The sequence below is a fragment of the Hibiscus syriacus genome, unplaced genomic scaffold (assembly GCF_006381635.1).
Source record: "Hibiscus syriacus cultivar Baekdansim isolate YM2019G1 unplaced genomic scaffold, ASM638163v2 tig00117000_pilon, whole genome shotgun sequence".
In the NCBI taxonomy this organism is placed as follows: domain Eukaryota; kingdom Viridiplantae; phylum Streptophyta; class Magnoliopsida; order Malvales; family Malvaceae; genus Hibiscus; species Hibiscus syriacus.
In genome coordinates, this window is record NW_024063516.1 from 1098142 (window position 1) to 1117445 (window position 19304).

At 36.4% G+C, this 19304-nt stretch overlaps 2 protein-coding genes, 2 non-coding genes and 1 pseudogene across 4 annotated transcripts; 2 read left to right on the top strand and 3 right to left on the bottom strand.

Moving 5' to 3' along the window:
• The first annotated feature begins 694 nt into the window (after positions 1–694).
• LOC120194774 (catalase isozyme 1-like) lies at positions 695–4378 on the top strand. The gene is made up of 8 exons (XM_039196981.1): positions 695–801; positions 1197–1293; positions 1607–1884; positions 2069–2845; positions 3028–3117; positions 3543–3610; positions 3711–3804; positions 3951–4378. The coding sequence occupies exons 1-8, from the start codon at positions 787–789 to the stop codon at positions 4008–4010; spliced, it is 1479 nt and encodes a 492-aa protein (XP_039052912.1). The 5' UTR covers positions 695–786; the 3' UTR covers positions 4011–4378.
• A 1739-nt stretch (positions 4379–6117) lies between these two features.
• LOC120194776 lies at positions 6118–10828 on the top strand (annotated as a pseudogene).
• Positions 10829–11286: 458 nt separating this feature from the next.
• Positions 11287–15503, bottom strand: LOC120194773 (bromodomain and WD repeat-containing DDB_G0285837-like). Its single transcript, XM_039196980.1, has 9 exons — positions 15037–15503; positions 14494–14530; positions 14303–14381; positions 14175–14220; positions 13986–14084; positions 13093–13161; positions 12660–13008; positions 12407–12555; positions 11287–12014 (listed from the first exon to the last, which is right to left on the bottom strand). The coding sequence occupies exons 1-9, from the start codon at positions 15472–15474 to the stop codon at positions 11679–11681; spliced, it is 1602 nt and encodes a 533-aa protein (XP_039052911.1). The 5' UTR covers positions 15475–15503; the 3' UTR covers positions 11287–11678.
• Positions 15504–17885: 2382 nt separating this feature from the next.
• Positions 17886–17949, bottom strand: LOC120194781. Its single transcript, XR_005523000.1, has one exon. It is a non-coding gene; the product is annotated as a small nucleolar RNA snoR101 (small nucleolar RNA).
• Positions 17950–18256: 307 nt separating this feature from the next.
• Positions 18257–18320, bottom strand: LOC120194780. Its single transcript, XR_005522999.1, has one exon. It is a non-coding gene; the product is annotated as a small nucleolar RNA snoR101 (small nucleolar RNA).
• Between the last annotated feature and the right edge of the window lie 984 nt (positions 18321–19304).

Consider the following 19304-nt stretch of genomic DNA (forward strand, 5'->3'; position numbering starts at 1 on the left):
TAAAAAAATAAGAGGTAAAATGATTATTTATACAAACGTTCGAGTAATTGTATCATTATGCTTTATTTTAATTATTCGACTTTTTTCTATAAATTTTAGTTTTGTCTAATTAGTTTTGCAAAATGAAAATTACTTAATTCAATGCAAATAACAATTTATAACTAATTAATTGAGAGTATATATGAAATGATGGATTGATATAATAATCAATAATTTATGAATATTAGAATAAATATAATATTTTAAGTGCGTTTATATTTTAACATTTTTATACAAAAGAAATGGAACAAAAATAATCACAATAAAATAAGATGAAATGACAAAAATGTAAATAAAAAAATACATAGCAGTTGCTGAAATATAATAGGTTAGATATCTATTGTGAAATGATTGTAAATATTTAAAATAATATCATTTTATACTCACCTTGAATCAAAATAAATAAATAATTTCTTTTAAATCTAAAACAGATTTTTCTGTTCATTATTAAAATTTAAATATATTAGTTGTTTATTCCCTCAAAAAATATACTATTTATAAGTATAAAATAAATTTAATAATAAATATTTAAGATATAATTAAAATATCTGAATTCAAATATTATGAATCAACATACAACCTATGAAGCTAATCTTTTCTATCCGCTACCATCCCTATCCAGTTGCGTTGACTTTATTAAAATATAATCACCGATCGAACATCTACTCCTCCGTTTAAACAACCACACCGTCTTCTTCACTTTCAAGCTTCTATCCTTTAATCTCCTTTACAGCTCTACCTTTGCTCATGGATCCATACAAGGTACTATCTCTCTCATGAAACTCTTATTTTAATTTTTAATCGTCGCTAGATTTAATTTCTCTCTCTTTGTATCTGATGTATCGACTTCTTTGAATCAAGTCGAATACGATGTGTTCCGGATTTGGTCTTTGTGGCTTTCTTTGGATCAAACTGTTGCTTGCGTACTAAAGGATTCTTCAAGATATGTTTCTTAGGATCATGAAATTTATTTCACTTCCAAGAACAAAGTACTAACCGCTTTAAATAAGCTTCTTTGTGATAATAATCTTTTGTCATTTGATGATTCAAGTAATTTTTTTGCCCATTTCAGAATCTATCCTTTTTTTTTCTGCAATAATTGTCTTTATTTAGTGAGTAATCATTCTTTTATTATTGTTCTGAATTGGATGATGCAGCACCGTCCTTCAAGTGCTTTCAATTCCCCATTCTGGACAACCAATTCTGGTGCTCCAGTTTGGAACAACAACTCATCCTTCACCGTTGGACCCAGAGGTATTTTCCCCTTTGTTTATTACTATGAGAAGATTCATGACCTATTGACTGTCAGATTCTAGTCATGACTTTTAAATTGAGAAATCTTCCATAATCAGCATCAGCATTCCCCGCTCTTTTGGTTTGCTTACGTTATTCGTATTTGATCATATGGTCACAATCACTGATATAGTACTTTCATTGAGGTTTTTCAGTTAGGATTTTTGTCAATCAATTAGAAAACATGAAGACTATGTTGAAACTCTTTGTGGGAATAAATTGTTATTGAGTACATGGTGTTAATTAAATGGATCCTACACTTCTTCTTTGACAGGTCCAATCCTCCTCGAGGACTATCATCTTGTGGAAAAGCTAGCCAACTTTGACAGAGAGCGGATTCCAGAACGTGTTGTCCATGCTAGGGGAGCCAGTGCGAAGGGTTTCTTTGAGGTAACCCATGACATTTCTCACCTTACATGCGCAGATTTTCTGCGATCCCCCGGAGTTCAGACCCCTGTAATTGTACGTTTCTCAACTGTCATCCATGAGCGTGGAAGTCCTGAAACCCTGAGGGATCCTCGTGGTTTTGCAGTGAAGTTTTACACCAGAGAGGTAAGAGTTCATCTGCCACCTCCTTTCTGTTACTAATATATTTCATTTTATAATTGTCTTCATTGGGTTTAAGGCTTAGTTTGTGAATACAGTCCTGAGTTTATCATGCATTACTTCGTTGAAATATGATCTGTTTTCCAACTTGCTTGTCTGTTTTTATTCTAAATTTTTCATATGATCACAGGGTAATTTTGATCTTGTTGGAAACAACTTCCCAGTCTTTTTTATTCGTGATGGAATGAAATTTCCTGATATGGTCCACGCACTGAAGCCCAATCCTAAGTCTCACATCCAGGAGAATTGGAGGATCCTTGATTTCTTCTCACACCATCCAGAGAGCTTGCACATGTTCACTTTCCTCTTTGATGACTTGGGTGTTCCACAAGATTATAGACATATGGAAGGTTCTGGTGTAAACACCTATACTCTGATCAACAAGGCTGGGAAAGTACACTATGTGAAATTCCACTGGAAGCCCACTTGTGGCGTCAAATGCTTGCTAGAAGAAGAGGCAATCAAAGTTGGAGGATCTAACCACAGTCATGCCACTCAGGATCTCTATGACTCCATTGCAGCTGGCAACTATCCTGAGTGGAAGCTTTTCATCCAGACAATGGATCCCGATCACGAAGATAAATTTGAGTTTGACCCTCTTGATGTGACGAAGACCTGGCCTGAGGACATATTGCCTCTACAGCCTGTTGGTCGTTTGGTTTTGAATAAGAACGTTGACAACTTCTTTGCTGAAAATGAACAGCTTGCATTTTGCCCTGCCATTGTGGTTCCTGGAATCTACTATTCAGATGATAAGTTGCTCCAGACTCGTATCTTCTCTTACTCTGATACCCAGAGACATAGGCTTGGACCAAACTATCTGCAACTCCCGGCTAATGCCCCCAAGTGTGTTCATCACAACAATCACCATGATGGTTTTATGAATTTTATGCACAGGGATGAAGAGGTACTTTACTTTTTCTTAATTAATATCTCTTATCAAATAATGGATTCCTGAACGTGCAAATGAGTTGAATTATATATGTGTGTGTGTGTGTGTGTGTTTACTGGATCAACATAGGTTTTTAACTTGCATTCTATGTCATGATGACCAGTGCTCTTATCAGATGCTATTATACTGTTTTACAGGTCAATTACTTTCCTTCAAGGTATGATCCTGTCCGTCATGCTGAGAGGTTCCCCGTCCCTCCTGCTTTTTGCACTGGAAGGCGTGAGAAGGTCAGTTCATCTTTCTGTCTTATTCTCACTGATTTTCAAAATGGTGTTTGTGATTTCAGCCAAATTTAGTAGTGCAGTACATTTTTTTAATTCAATTGCATGAGCTTATATGTACTATTTTCTGCAATCCAATTCTCGGCAACCATTGGCTTGACTTTGACAGTTAAATTTTGATATTAAACCTGTACATAAAGCTGCATTAATAGTAGTATTAATTTTCTTTTGTCCAATAAGCAATAATAACATAGTCTGTTTGTCTGGTTTCTAGGCATAGGGAAGAAGGTGGGGGAATAAGTATACTTCTATTTAACTTTCAAGCTTTGCGTTATCTCTTAACTTTTAGTATGCAACTTTCAATATTATCTACAAATTTCTATAACTTTTGTTTGTGGAAGTAATGGATTTGCCAAGTATTTTTGTCACAGTGCATTATTGAGAAGGAGAACAACTTCAAACAGCCTGGAGAGAGATTCCGATCATGGGCACCGGACAGGTTACAATTGGGCTTCTCTCAACTATTCTAAATGTAAATTAATGGAATGAATAAAAATGTCTCAAATGTTATTTTCCGTGTTCTGTCTTGCTGCAACCAGGCAAGAGAGATTCATCTGCCGCTGGGTCGATGCCTTGTCTGATCCACGTGTCACTTATGAAATCCGCAGTATATGGATCTCATACTGGTCTCAGGTTGAACACTCGTTCCTCTCAGTACTTGTCAAATTATATAATCACGTGAGCTTTATAGAAAATTATATAACCATGTGAGCTTTATAGACCTATTCTTTGGATTTTAGCTTACTGAAAGTATTATTTTTGACGGGCATATGATACAGGCTTGTAAATCCTTGGGTGAGAACCTAGTATCTCGTTTAAATGTTAAACCGAGCATGTGAAAGGACCATCGACCTGTATACTTTGGAGTTGCTGGGGTGAATAAGGACTGAATATGGAGAGGCCGTCTGGTTGTTTGGAAGCATAAACTTATTGTTGTTCCTTTTTCTTGCATCGTATCGTGTGCGTTTAAGTTTGATAAATGCCGTTAACATAACTAGCATATGTTTTCAGTGTAGTCGGAGCTTGGGGAATGTCTGATTTGTCTCCATTTCTAGTATGTTCAACTTTCCTACTTACTAACTTGCCAGTAATAGTTTGCCTTAGTCGCGTGTTAATGCCATGTGAAAATATGTTCAGAAAAAAAGATTATGGCCATTGGCGATATCATATCTGGAAAATAAAAAAACAGCACTTATTTCTTTCATTCTAGTTTCAACGGTCAAGCAGACTTAACATTTATTGGCTTTGTTGTTATACGACTGATTGAAGCTGCTGTTTATTGGCAAGGTTGATAAAAGCAGCACTTTTTTAAGATCAAAGATTAAAATTTCTATAGCTTAATATAAAAGCTATCCCATGCACTTTTTTAGGGTAAATGATACAAATGGTCCATTGATTATAGGATATTGTTTTATCGAGCATTTCGATTTTTAAAAGTTATAAAATGATTTTTGAACATAGGATGTTGCTTTTTTGAATTCTCAATCATTAAAAATTACAAATGGATATCTGATTATTTATTGTGTTTTAAACTCATTTTTTTTGTTAAAAAATCAATGTCGGTTTGAGTTGGATGCTAATTTATTAGTTGAGATATGATAAAATTTGGTCTAAGAGTGTCAAACTAGTGTCATATCTTAATCAATATGTTAACTTTTAGTTCAAACAATAACAATTTTTAAACAGAAAAAGATGAGTTAGAAACATAATGAATAGTTAGGTAATCATTTTGTAACTTCTAATAGTCGGGAGCTAAAAAGGCAACGTCTTATAATTAGATATCATTTTGTAACTTTTAATAATCTAATGACACAATAAAACAATATCCTATAGACGATGGTTCATTTGTATACTTTACTCTCTTTTTTATTGGTAAGAGTAGTAGTAGCTAGTGGTTTCCTTGGACCAAAACGATTCTTTTCAAATATTATAAATTTATATAAATTTTTAGTAAGATGGATTTATTAAATAGTAAAAAACTAATTTATTAAATATGGGATCAAACCCAACTCTCCAAAAGCATCTAGTTGCTTAATCATTAAACCAAATCATTTTTTCAATAAATGGTTGAGAATATAGCCTTTTAGTGTAAATAATTTGCATCATATCTTGAAATTTTCTTACTTCAAAGATTATTTTTCAACCATTTATCAAATGTAACGATTTGATCTCGAAATTAAGCAATTGGGAGCCTTTCGGTCAGCTAGTTTTGATCCCATGTCTAACCATTAGTGTATCAGTGTAAGTTACCCCTTCTGTTTCATGGGTGATATTTTATCTACTGTAGTTTTCTTCCATTCCACAAAATTTCCTATACATGTTATGTTTTCTTACTGGGTAAGGGTATTGGGGAAAATAAGTATCAAGGGTAAGGGTAATCTCTCAAGCTTTGAGATTGAGAAAAAGATCACAACACCACCAGTACATTTTTCCCATTTAATATTTCTTCTTGACCTTCCCTTTGTATATAAAATTTATGTTTGACTGATGATGGTTGGCATTGCAACAGGTGTTGATCATTTTAAATTAATATTATTATTCAAATTCAGGAAGAAAACTGTTTTGAGCAGAAAAAAAATGATGGAAAAGGAAACTGTACATAGGTATTGCAGGTGGCAATGATTGAGATTAGCCTAGTTTTAGCTTTAGGTAAACAGACATCAGTGGTCAGCCTCAGCTTGAGCGTGGACCCCCCCACACAAAACAAAAAACTTGCATTAGCAAACACACTCTCCCCTCAATTCCAAGGAAATGGCTTTCAAGATCAAGTGGTACACACTCAGCAACTTTTATGTTTTTGGTTTTTCAATTTGAACGATTTTGATTCAGCAATACCCTCCATTATTAATTAACCAAAGGATAGCATCGGCAAAACGAAAGCAGATTAGTTGTTGTTGAAATAGTCTGACTTTCCATAGACAATTTCAAGGAGCAATGGGAGGATTTGTTTATGTTTAGCGTGGGGTTTGGGACCGCTGCCAACAGTGCTAGACAGTGATTCAAAGGTCGAATCTTTTTTCTTTAAAAACATGGAATCACAAGAGTCTAAATTCTCTAGTGAGTCACAGATAATATCTATGACCATCAGACACAGCGGCTCGTTTTGAACAGAGACAGCCTGTTCCAAGCTCTTAACCTTTGTTTCTCACGTTCTTCACTCGCTCCAGCTTCTTCATACAATTTTCATCTTTCAAGAGACAATAAATAAATATTTCAGAGAATAAACAATATGGTATGCCCAATGGTGGTGTTGTAGTACTATTTTGAGATTTGGGGTGTCTTCGAAGAATATCCACATACTACATGGCGAGTTGCTGTCTTTTGTTCTTATTTGGCTTGGTTTTAGCGCTTGAAAATGTTTTGGGTTATATCAGTCTTTAAACCGGATTAGTTTTTATTAATTGTTTAGAGTAAAACGAGAACCTTGAATCAAATATGCTGAATCCTGAAGGAATCCTGCTGATTATTGTTTTTTTTTTCTCGTTTTGAATTTAGCATCATGAAATATGGTGCTCCTCGTATTGGGATTTATCAATTGATTGATCATTGTCTGACTTGCTGCTGATTTGCATCTTGTTTTTTCTTTGTTTTTGACTGATTTTAGATGCAGAACAGCAAAACAGAAACCTAATCTTTATATGATTTGTGTGCATAACATTTATTTATCTGTCTTGAGCTTTTAGCCTATCGGTTCTTATGATCCTATCCAAGTTGGTATTCATCCTGAAGATTTTGATCTCACTTTTTTCACTATGAACAGATTCAATAGTGAAGTCAGGAATCGATACTAGAAGTTATTCTTGTCAAGATTCATAGTTGACACAGGACCATCCTCCTAAATTGTCATGGAAGATTCCATTTTCTCACCAGGAATGTATTTGGATTACATGGATGAATTGTTGTTAGATGGATGTTGGTTGGAGACAAGTCAAACTGAGGGTTCTGATTTCCTTAGTCCTAACGTTTTCTTTGATAATGGATCCGTATGGCCATCTTCGGACTCTATTGCTGGTGATTTCGGTGGTAGCCTCATTCAAGGAGAGAACGAAATATCAGTGTTGCCTGGAAATTCACATATGAATCAAACTCATTCTCAAGGTACTCATTTTAGCCACAACATGGTTGATGATGTTGAGCCAACTCGTAATCTAAATGGTGATTGTATAACCGAGGCTTCTGAGCTGAGTAGAAGATGGTGGATCGGACCCAGAACTAATCAAAGTCCTTCAACCTCTGTCTTGCAGAGGTTAATTGGGGCACTTAATCATATTAAAGATGTTGCACAAGAAAAAGACGTCCTTGTACAACTATGGCTACCTATAAATAAAGGAGGTAAACGTGTTCTGACGACCAGTTAACACCCCTTTTCACTTGATCCCAACAGCCAAAGGCTGGCAAGTTATAGGAACATCTCTGTCAAATATCAGTTCTCAGCCGAGGAAGATTCTAAGGACATGGCAGGATTGCCTGGTCATGTTTTCTTGAGTAAGATCCCTGAATGGACTCCTGATGTCCGATTCTTCAGAAGTGATGAATATCCTCGAGTCGATCATGCTCAACAACATGATGTCCGTGGAACCTTTGCCCTTCCTGTATTTGAACAAGGTAGTAGGACTTGCCTGGGTGTTATTGAAGTTGTGATGACAACTGAGAAAATCAAGATTCGTCCGGAGCTGGAAACCGTTTGCAAAGCATTAGAGGTCCTTCCTTTTACCTGTTTGATTAAATATTTTAATTAACTTGTTGCTACTCTTGGTGAATTGCATTTGGAGATTATGGCCAGCATCATGCATGTGACTAATGATTAAATTTCTAAAGGAACTTTTTTTTTCTGCTTAAAGGAACTTTTTTTTTCTGCTTGAAGAAACTTGTTGAGTTTTTATGCTTGTCTCCTTATGTTTTTCCATTTCGTTTTCTTCGTTTCTTTTTCATGATTTTCCACCATTTATACTGTCTTAAGCTGTTGTAATTAACTTTATGTTTATAGTTGCATTTAGGAGCATTCAGTTCGAATCCTGATACTGCTACTTCGTCCTGTTTTTCTTCATAAGCAGGCTGTCAATCTTAGGAGTTCTATACCTTCTACCACTGAAAACATAAAGGTAATTTCTCACCGTTTTGGAATGAGATGAATTGTTAAGTTCTCAACTTGTTCTTGCATTTAAGGGTTAGTCTCACACTTCATCAGGCAGGTGATCGTTCCTACCAAGCCGCCCTACCGGAGATCAAAGAAGTTTTAAGGTGTGCTTGTGAGTCGCACAGATTACCTCTGGCTCAGACTTGGGTTTCTTGTATGCAGCAAGGTAGAGGGTTGTCGGCATTCCATAGAGAACTACGTTCATTGCGTGTCTACTGTGGATGATGCTTGCTATATAGTCGAGCCTGATATCCGGGGTTTTCATGAGGCTTGCTCCGAGCATCACTTGTTTAAAGGTCAGGGTGTTGCTGGGAAAGCATTTATGACTAACCATCCATGCTTCTCAACCGACATAACCTCATTTAAGAAGACCGAATATCCGCTTGCTCACCATGCAAGGATGTTTAAATTGCATGCTGCTGTTGCCATGCGTTTGCGATGCATTCACACTGGTAAAGCAGACTATGTCTTGGAGTTCTTTTTACCTGCAGACTGCAGAGATCCTGAAGGAAAAAAGGAGATGCTTAATTCGCTATCCAGTGTTATACAACAAGTATGCTGTAGCTTACGAGTTGTCACAAATAAGGAGCTAGAGGAAGAAACAGATTTGACAGTTAGTGAAGTTATAGCTCCTTCGGACGGCATACCAAGTACAGACGAGTCATCAGAAGAGCAGTGTACTCATCATTCAGAAAAGTATTTAAGAGAAAATCCATCTTGGACTGCAGGTCTCAGTGATGTTAAACAAAGCAGTAGTAGTAGCACTAGCACCACCACAGTACACGGGAAAGAGAAGGCAAGGGTGGTGACAGTGACAGATAAAATATTATCTAAGGTGAAGAGGCATCAACAACATATTAGCCTAAGTTTTGGATGTGGAGACACTACTGTTAATAAGATCAGCTTTTCAAGTGTGGCTAAGGGAAAAACAGGAGAGAAGAGGCGCAGCAAGGCAGAAAAAACAGTCACGTTGCAAGTTCTCCGCCAATATTTTGCTGGAAGTCTAAAAGAGGCAGCGAAAAGTCTTGGTGGTAAGTATCAATGGATGTTTCGGTTTAGCGTAAGCTTGGTAGATAAACAGCCTAACGTTTTGTGCTTAAAAGAAGTTACTGTTGAAAAATGGAGACAGAAAAAAGGTTAAGGGCTTAAATCTGCATGTCACCATGTTTGTTGCTATTTTCTTTCTGTTAGTTTTCTGGTATCTGTATGTTTCGTGAAGTTTAGATGTTGTATAGCACGGCATGATATACTGATGAAAATAAATGTAAACTGTTGGCTATTATTTCTCTATAATTTGATGTCATTTACTGTTTTCTTCCATTATTTTTCAGTGTGCCCCACAACCTTGAAAAGAATCTGTAGGCAACATGGAATAAAACGCTGGCCGTCTCGACCAATCAAGAAAGTTGGACACAACTTGCAGAAACTCCAACACTATATTGATTCAGTACAAGGTGCCTCTGGTGCTTTTCATATGAGTGCCATGTACCCGAACTTCTCAGAGACGGCTTCTCCAAGATCATCAGGAAAGAGTGCATTATTGGCGTCAAACTCGGGGATGAATGACTAGCCAAAACAAACAACCTTACAGCCCGAGGGTGGTAATTTCGTTTCCCAAGCTGCTACTTTAAATTTACCTTCCGCCTCATGTAGTCAGAGTTCCGATTCAAGTCATAGTTCTTCTGGGACGCATCAACTTTCAAAATTTAACATGTCCGGTTATGAAGGTCTTATAATAGGAGAGAAATCTGGGAGTGGTGGGCTGAAAAGTATTACAGGTGAAGCGGAGCTGCACGTCTCAAGCCAAGGACTAAGCTTTAGATCACAGAGCCTTAATATTTTAAGGAACAACTTGTCCCTGACAGTAGTCATCCCATAATTACAAAGAATACCAGTCCAGTTGCTCAGGATTTGGATGCTCAAAGGGTACAAGTCACCTATGGAGATGTGAAGATACGTTTCCGCATGCAAAGTAAATGGCGATTTAAGGATTTAGTGCATGAAATTAGAAGACTGTTTAATATAGATGATATAGCTGGATTTGATCTCAAGTACTTAGATGATGATTCTGAGTGGGTCTTATTAACATGTGATGCTGATTTGGAGGAGTGTATTGAAGTAGGTGGATGGTCTGGGGGCAACACAATTAAACTCTTATTACAAGTTTCTGATCGTCACTTGGAGCAGTCTTCAGGCAGCACTGCTGCTTCTTGATCTGAAGAACCTTCAATATGATTCAGATTTGGTTCCAATCGAGAAAAACAATGTAATCGAGAACATAGATCTCAATTGTTGAAGGAAGACTCGTTTCTGACTTCCTCTGTATATAACACTGGCAGAAGTAAAATAAGCGAGCAAAAGATAACTTTCCAGGAAATACTAGTAATAGGATGGGGAGAACTTAAGTTGATGAATATGTTTTGCATGCCCCGAGGCCTGAATGGCTATTTTCAGCCATAATATATTGCATCAAGACAAGAAGATATCTCCAAAGGTAGGCTATTAGAACAATGAATGAAAGAGCCTTTTTCTAACCTTACCTGTACGATTTTCACATCGCATGCTATAGTTTCCTGAGTTCACCGAGAACAATGCAAGACAACTTTTATGTGATGGAAACTATGATTTTATATTTTCACGATATTACTTGCTTTGTGCATGTACATGAAAAACATTGCTGATTAACAAAATGTTCCCTACTTGGACGGGTGTCTCAAAGACTAAACTCCAGAGTGGAGCAAAGGAAGGAGACAAAAATTAAGACTGATCTAGAATTAAACACGAGAACCGCATATATGCTCCCAACATATATATATATACATATTGGTAAGAACAATGTTCATGATTAGTACCACTAGTAGTATTGGTAACTTTTCTTTGCTATCCAACAACTCAAAATGTAACAAGATGTTAGATGCCAGATATTGTCATATAAATCTATAACTTTTAACCTATGAAAGAATTTGATATATCTAGTTGAGGAATTACTGCGCCTCATCAGACCTTCCAATGAAGAATGCAGTTAGTAAATTCATATACAGGCCAAGACCTAATATTAGCGCACACATGCCACATCATACGGAAAGTGTTGTCTAATTATCACAGTTGCAATGCTAAATCCGGGTGCTGGGGTGAAGCAATTGGCATACTAGAACTAGGTGAAACAGGTGCCAGGAATCTCACATTAAGATCAGGGGCAAATGGAAGTAAATCCTTCTCATTATAGGAATTCCGCAGAAGCCCGACATTAGTTGCCACATGCAACCCCATTTGAGTCGAATAACCAACCCCAGACACACCAATAGAACCATTGAAACCAGAGTGTGGTAAAAGTCTTAGCTGAAACTGATGAAATGGTGCAGAAGCCAAGTCATTTTGAGAAGTTAGACCAGACAGTCTTTGCGTCTTCTTTACCTCGCAAAGGAGTTATACTTGCGGCAATGGAGTTTGAACCAGAAGTAGCTGCAGATAAAAATATGCCAGGAGGATTATCAGATGGAGGATTTAAAGATCTCTGCTTGTCAGATAAGGAAAATTGAGGCTGCCCAACCGTCCTGTTTTCTCCTACCCATCCTGGACCAAACTTGAGCCCTGTAGGCAAAACACTTTCAATTTTTCTTGAAGCAGTTTTCCAAACAACTGGTCTAAGATCTGCAGCAAAACGTGCCAAGCTTGTAGCATAACCATTTTCTGCACTCAAACCAACCTAATAGACATCGAAAGGGGGAAAAAGGTTACCACTTACCAATGTATGAAAACAATAAAATTGACACAAAATAAAATTGAGATAAAAAAGTAGTTGTCAATGTGGTTGCCATATCATATAAGGGATCAAGCAGTCTATTCTTCCGGTGATCTGGATAGTTTTCTATTTTCTCTATAAACACTAGTTGTCAGAATATTCAAAAACCCTTTTGGATAGACATATAAACATATAATAGGATCAAATTACCAGACAAACCTACCTATACTTGCACCAGAACGTTTTCATGCAATTTATTATGACAGTTTAGGGTGGAAAAGGTCGACCAGACATTCCATCTTATTAACTAATCCATTAACTAATGCATTAATGACCATTATTTGCAACATACACACCGGAACTAGTTGCTTCAGTTCTCCATCCAAGGTGGAAAAGATATGTTGCTCATGTCCAGAAGTCACCGAATGGTTGTAGGAGTCCCGCCTGTTCTCATCTACTGCAAAATGTTTCACCCCATACTTCATCACAGCCTTCACAACAGAAGCTACAAGATGAGAGAAAAAATAGCTCAATATGAATATAAAAAACATGCAGTAAATAACATTTGACATTTAAAAAGTTTAGAATCAGACTGTTAAAATAGCAAACCTGGAAATTCATTCTCCCATTCAGTTGAACAACTGGCATAATTTTCTTTGCTAGGAGAACCCCAGGAGGACCTGATTAATGTATCAGCAGGCCATAGCTTGCGGGAAGTAGGTTCTTTCCTCAAATTGTAAGTGTTTGAAAGGCTGGAAGCATCTCGACCAGCAGCTAGAGTTGCATTTGAGGGATGCTCAGAATCAACACGGTCAAAAGATGATGACACCAATGACTTTTTAAGGCTCTTTCCAGGTGGCCTTCCTCTCCTCACAACATTAGGTTGGGGTTCACCTTCATCACTATCTTGCCTCAAATCCCCAAAGTCCTTTTTAGCCAGCTCTTGTATTGATCGTGCCTAATCAACCACTCCAGATGTTTAAAATAACAGAAACCAGAGTATCATGACAAAGAAATTAATACAACTAAGACCTAAACAAACCTGTCGAAAGTAAATTGTATCCGGTGCATTATACTGCATTGCATTCAAGCATATTAGAAAAACATCCATCTGCATGAAAAAATCTCGCATATTTCAATTCCAGTTCCAGAAACATCAGGTATCATGCCAGAAAAGCATATGCAAGAAACTAAATCCCCCAAAACAAAGTTTTGTTACATGTTTGTAAAAACTAAAGACTATCCTCAATGGAAAAGTCCAGTGCATTCATACTGACTTGAAATAATTTCAATGGGAATTCCATCTTCTCAGTTAACCTCAAAAAGCAACTCACAGCATATACAGTTGTCTGCTAGGGAATATAATGATGTTATGATCCCAAGCTAAACAAAACAAGTTCAGCAATCAAATTCACAAATCATGGGCATTTCCAATTTAATTCTATATCATATAAACATTGATAAAAAGGGAAAATAGAAATCCGAAATATGTACAAAGAATATAGTGCAGTACATGTTTAGTGAAACAAATTAAATTGTAAATAACTCAGGATGTGCATTGTAATTGGTTTATGATTGTGTATTTGTCACAGACATTGTAGCAAAAGTTTGCTGTTAGTTAGAATGAAACTTACTTATCCAAAAGCCAAATTAAAGAATCTTGCAGGCTTAAGTGACTAAAATGCTATACCAGACAACTGGACTTAAAATGACAAACTAAAACATTATAGCCAGCAACATTACTACTTAATCAGCATATTCAATTTTCTACAGAACACACAAATCAACCAAATCCAGAAAAACAGAAACTCAAACACCATTAAAGGTAGAACAGTCGAACAACTTAATCACCCATCCCTCGCCACCCCGCCTAAGGGTAGACAGATAGAAGAAAATTGCATCCATATTAGCAAAGAGAAGGCTTGCAAAACAAACCTCAAATTGTTCCAAGGTAGTATAAGCTCCACCATCAAGTTTTTTCCTGACAGTCAAAAAGTCCATTGGGTGTGCAATAATGTCATGGTAATCAGGAAGCTGTATCGAGAACAATCCAACATTATCTCATGAACTGGGATTTCTCTTTCCAATAATCTACATTATGCAAGAATGAAAATGAAAATGCACCTCTTCAGGATCCACTGGCTCTGAGAATACCCCGTAAGTGTCTTTCCTGTAGAAACAATCAAAATCCAATAAACATAAGATAGGATAAGATAAAGAAAAACCAAATGAACCAAAAATAAAAATAATACTTTTGAAGCCTGTCAAGAATGAACACCAACAACTTTTTGTCTGGCAAAGGAGTCGTGGGGCCAGACTCCACCGGTGACTCTGTCCACAAATAAACCATAAAATCAGTTTATTTACCAAAACCCAAAACTTCCTTTTCTTTTTAAGAATCCCCAGAAATGCCTTTTTCATGAAAACCGAGATTGATTAATACCGTGAAGAGTGTCTGTCGCTTTCGGTAACTTTTCCTCCTGTAAATAAGATAAAACTCTCGTATCAAGAACATATATATGTATTGGAAGAGATATTTGCCTTGATTATTTTCCTTGATCACTGAAGAATCAGTGAGAAAAATTACAGTAAAAAAGCTACAATAGTGCAGAGCAAGTACCCAAGAAAAAGGACTTCGAATTGTTATTAGTAAAGGAAAAGAAAAATGAAGCTTATCAGAATGATGGTCTGTGCATCTATTGTTTTGCTAAAAAATAATGGTCGGATAAGATGGCAGACAATAAATTAATAAAATATTAATGGAAAAATCGTAAATCAGGAAAGAAAAGGAAACTGTTCATTCATCTCGTTTCAATTTCCAATTATAAAAATTCGGCGCACGAAAGTTCGAAACCCAAAAATTTAAACACTAAAAAATATATCCAAAAAAGGTAGGAAAATCATTTTTGTTTCTATTTCAAAAACAGCGCTTTCGAAAACCCGCGAATATAAATATATATAAATGTTTTAGTGTATGATTAATCACCGTCTGGTCAGATCCAGGCTTGACAATGGTGAACTTGCGACGTTTGAGTGACGCGTCGGGTTCGTCACCATCCGCATTAGAATCAGATCCAGGGGAGGCCGAATTGTGCGCCAAAGCAATCGAATAATGCTGATGAGTACTAGAAGAATTGAAGCCAGTCAATAGTTTATGCTTCTTCTGTTGGCGGTCATCGTCGTCGTCGTCTCCTCCGGAAACCGGGGAGCCACCGTTGAGATTAGAGTGGAGGAGAGAGAACCGGCGGGTCAAATTGATGGAAGAATTAGGGTTAATGTGATTAGGGTTTTTTTGTTGCGGTTGCTGTGGCTCCTGCAATTGTTGCTTGAGAGAACGTTTTTGAAGTTCTAAGAGAGAGGGCCTTCCCTTCTTCCTCCTCTTCCTCGTTGTTGTCTCCGCTGCGATCTCACCACCACCACCCATTGCTCTTTTTTTGCTCTCGAAAGTTTCATTACTTTGTTTATACCAGTTTTGTTAAACAGCCACGTCACCGTTGTCAATCTAAGATTGATAGAATTGAAAGATGGCTGATCAAAATAAAAAAGGAATAATAATTCAATGATCATTGTATAATTTGCTTTCTTTTTATAATAGTCGCGTTCGGCGAACAGGGGCACAACACAAGATGCCAGCATGGAGGTGAAGTCACGTGAAATGGACGGAAGTACACGTGCCCAATACTCGGGAGAAAGTGTGAAGGGGAAGTTTCATTTTCTATGTACTAGAAAAAAATGAAAATTAGAAAATAGTACCCCCAAAAATATTATGTTTTCTGAATGCCAAACGCAGTAAATAGTAACAGCTGTAATAAACCTCTACAAATATTAGTTTTATCTTTCATATCAAAGTTATGGAATAAATCATCGTAGATAAACGATTTATATAAAATCTTGACCGTTGAGTAATAAATGATTCAAGTTGTGTATCGATACCTCAACTTTAAATACTAGTAACCCCACGTCTAATCTCTGGAAAATTCTATTACAACCCTAATAATCCTCGAAACATTTCGTTTAACCTTTGGAAACTATATACATAAGAGTATCAGCCGATATATTTTTAATATGCAGAATCCTGGGAGCTTTTATACATCGTCTACATTAAAAAATGCTCACTCCTCAGCCGGGCAAACAAAACCTCCCAGGGTTTGCAATCAAGATTAAGTGTACGCCTTATTGCGTAACTCTATTTTAACACCGATGTTCACTCATTCTTCATATACTTCCTGCTCTGAGTAAACATGTCGTCGCACTCTCTCAGCTATAACATTCCCCTCCCTGATTGCTTCTGCTACATCTTTAATTGCTTCCCTTATGCTTTTTAGACCCTCTCTTGAATACTTCAACTCTTGTGGCTTTTTGTTTTCTCCCTTTCGATGATGTTGCTGACAGGGATGGTGCTTGTGAATCAACTTGGCTGGCATCATTCGTGTCATTATCTTCCTTATTAACACCAACTACATCTTGCAGAGGAATACCATCAAGTACTCCGCCTATTGAGCTACCCAATTGACCCGCCCTTTAGCTCCTCTCTTTTCTCTATCTTCAGCAAAAAACATCAACAGTTGATCATAATTAGCAATTCTTGTAGTCATACATTTTTGCATCAGGTTTGACTGGCAAACAAGACAGCATAACAGGTGCAGGAAATTAGTTCCAGTAATTAATAGAACCAATCAAATAAGGCAGATAATTTGAACAATAATATTCCACCAACCTTCACTAGTGCTTTCCAGTGATCAGGCTTAGAAGTCCACAATTTAGTGTCGGGACTCCAAGCAAAACCACTTATGCACTTGAAAAGGTCACAACACTCTGAAAAACTCATGCTTCAGAGTCATTATTCAATTTTTCAGGTGACCTTTCTCAATTGGCATCCCGATCTTTTCATGCAATTCATTCACCATATTTTCATATACCATTGTAGTGAAGACCTCATCAACCCTGTTTCCCAAACTCTGTTGGTGCAAGAGAGCATCGCTGAGGACATCATCCATAGGTTGTGTCCACTACAAAACATCCCTTTTATTCACATTAATATTCTTAGATTTACCAAATATTCTTACCTGCACTGTCAATAAGATCTTAGGGAATGATAACAATTGAAGGAGTTATGCTCATCTAATTATAGGAAGGAATCAAATACAACCAGGTAGTTAAACGGGAGTAAGAATAGATCTTCACTTTAAATGATTAACCTAATAAAAAATAAAACACCATCAAAAATAGCATCCAGAGGCTGTGAATGAATTAACCAATAAAAAAACACATCCCCTTTTAAAAGAAACTGAAGTGCACCCTTAGATATGGGTATTCCTCAATGTGCATTCTGTATTTTAGCAATGAGTGTATTTGCTTATGAATTGCTTTCATCCTCTACACCTTGCAGTAACCCTAAATAAAATAATATGCTACCATTATAGTGTATTAGTGTAAATTGTAGCACTAGCACTCATGCACTATATAACCCAAGTTGATCAAAGGTTGTTGACTATTCATTCCTCAGCCTATACTAAGCATTATCTATGAAAAAAATACACACTACAGAAAATAAGTAAACATACACTAATAAAATATGAGTCACCTACTTCTTAAAAGGAAGAAACTTTTTATAATATTATTTGATGAATTAATTAGATATTTAAACTCATATTAGGATGAACATAGATGAAAAAGATTCCCTTGTATGGATATGGGGCCATCTTTTATTTCCATTTTGAAAAAAGTGATCTCCAGCTTCAGATTTTGAAGCAACAAGGCACGCTAAATACAAAAGACTGGAAGGATGAAAGAAAATGACCTATTGTAATTTGTAATATGTGGAGCAACGAGAAATGCATCAGGACATATACTTCTCAACAGGTAAACTTACCTGAAGTTCACAGATCAAGTGTAAGCATCAATGCGCCCTAGCTTTGCACCACAATTTAAAAGTCACAACTATCATTTGATGAATTAATTAGTTATTTAAACTCATATCAGGATGAACATAGATGAAAAAGATTCCCTTGAAGGGATATGGAGCCATCGTTCATTTCCATTTTGGAAAAAAAAATGTAAGCCATGGCTTCAGAATTTGAAGCAACAAGGCACACTAAATGCACAAGTCAGATTAAAGAAATACTTCCTTTTAAAAAGAAAACAAAAGACTAGAAGGGGAATGAAAACGATCCATAGTAATTTGGTAAATGCAGTGAAATCAGAAGTGCATCAGTACATATACTTCTCAACAGGTAAACTTACCTGAATTTCAGAGATCAAGTGTAAGCATCACGCGTTTGCACCACAATTTAAAAGTCATAACAATATTTTACACGGAATCATTTTTATCCCTCTTCCCACCACCAACAATTTAATGACAAATAACCAAAAGATTGCATTACAGTTTGTACAAAATGAGCCGAAAAATATAAACCGAAAGCACAAATCTATAATCATTAAGTGAAGGACTAGCCAAAATAAATGGTTAGCTAGCAAGAAGAGCACTTTGATAAACAGTGGTCAATCATGCGCACTATCGAAGCACTACTCCGTAAATTCTTCTCTCAATATTTATAGTGATACAGGACGAAACCGCTATTATAAACAAAATACGCACCTTTAGCAAAAAGAGGTTCGTCCATAGCCATAATACACAAAACATCCCTCAAACTTGGCATTAATTTAATTAGATCAATGACCAGGTGAGCAAATGGAATTTAAGAAACCCTAGTTCCGATAAGAGGGTCGGGTAACAATAATTTTTTTTTTATAAAGAACAATAATAGCAAGTAATAAAAGGAGAATAAGAGGTTCGGATAATAAGAGCATGTCGAAATCAAAGGATTAATGGATGAAAGAAAACCTTTTAAGGACTGGAGAGGGCGAGCTGATATTCGTCTACATCGATTGGAAACTGAAGCCTAGAAGCTGCAGAGAGAAGGGCAGAGAGCACCCGGTGGACGCGGGGGTGGGGACCCAGTAAAAACTCTTAACTAATGTAATATTACGATACGGGCCTTTCTATTAAAACCATGTATATTATAGGCCACATGTGTTATTGCGGTTTTTTTTTCCAATAGACCAGACGGTTTTTTTTTATTTAGGGTTATAAAGTCACTAAGATTTTATTTTGAAAAATACATAAATATTACAGTGTAGTTGAAATTCGTCATTTTGAGGTGATGAGTTTCTTTAGATATTTTTTTAATAGACGTCGATGAGTGAGTCCCATGAAGACCATTATTTTAATGTCATTAATAGAAAATGTTTTTT

Bases quoted from the DNA above. Each gene is read 5' to 3' on its own strand.
- LOC120194774 (XM_039196981.1), top strand. The intron at 2,846-3,027 runs GTACTTTACTTT...ACTGTTTTACAG, and splicing joins TTATGCACAGGGATGAAGAG to GTCAATTACTTTCCTTCAAG. The intron at 3,611-3,710 runs GTTACAATTGGG...TGCTGCAACCAG, and splicing joins CGATCATGGGCACCGGACAG to GCAAGAGAGATTCATCTGCC.
- LOC120194773 (XM_039196980.1), bottom strand. From the start codon at position 15,474: ATGGGTGGTGGTGGTGAGATCGCAGCGGAGACAACAACGAGGAAGAGG. The intron at 14,382-14,493 runs GTATTAATCAAT...ATTTGTGGACAG, and splicing joins AGCGACAGACACTCTTCACG to AGTCACCGGTGGAGTCTGGC. The intron at 14,221-14,302 runs GTATTATTTTTA...TTGTTTCTACAG, and splicing joins ATTCTTGACAGGCTTCAAAA to GAAAGACACTTACGGGGTAT.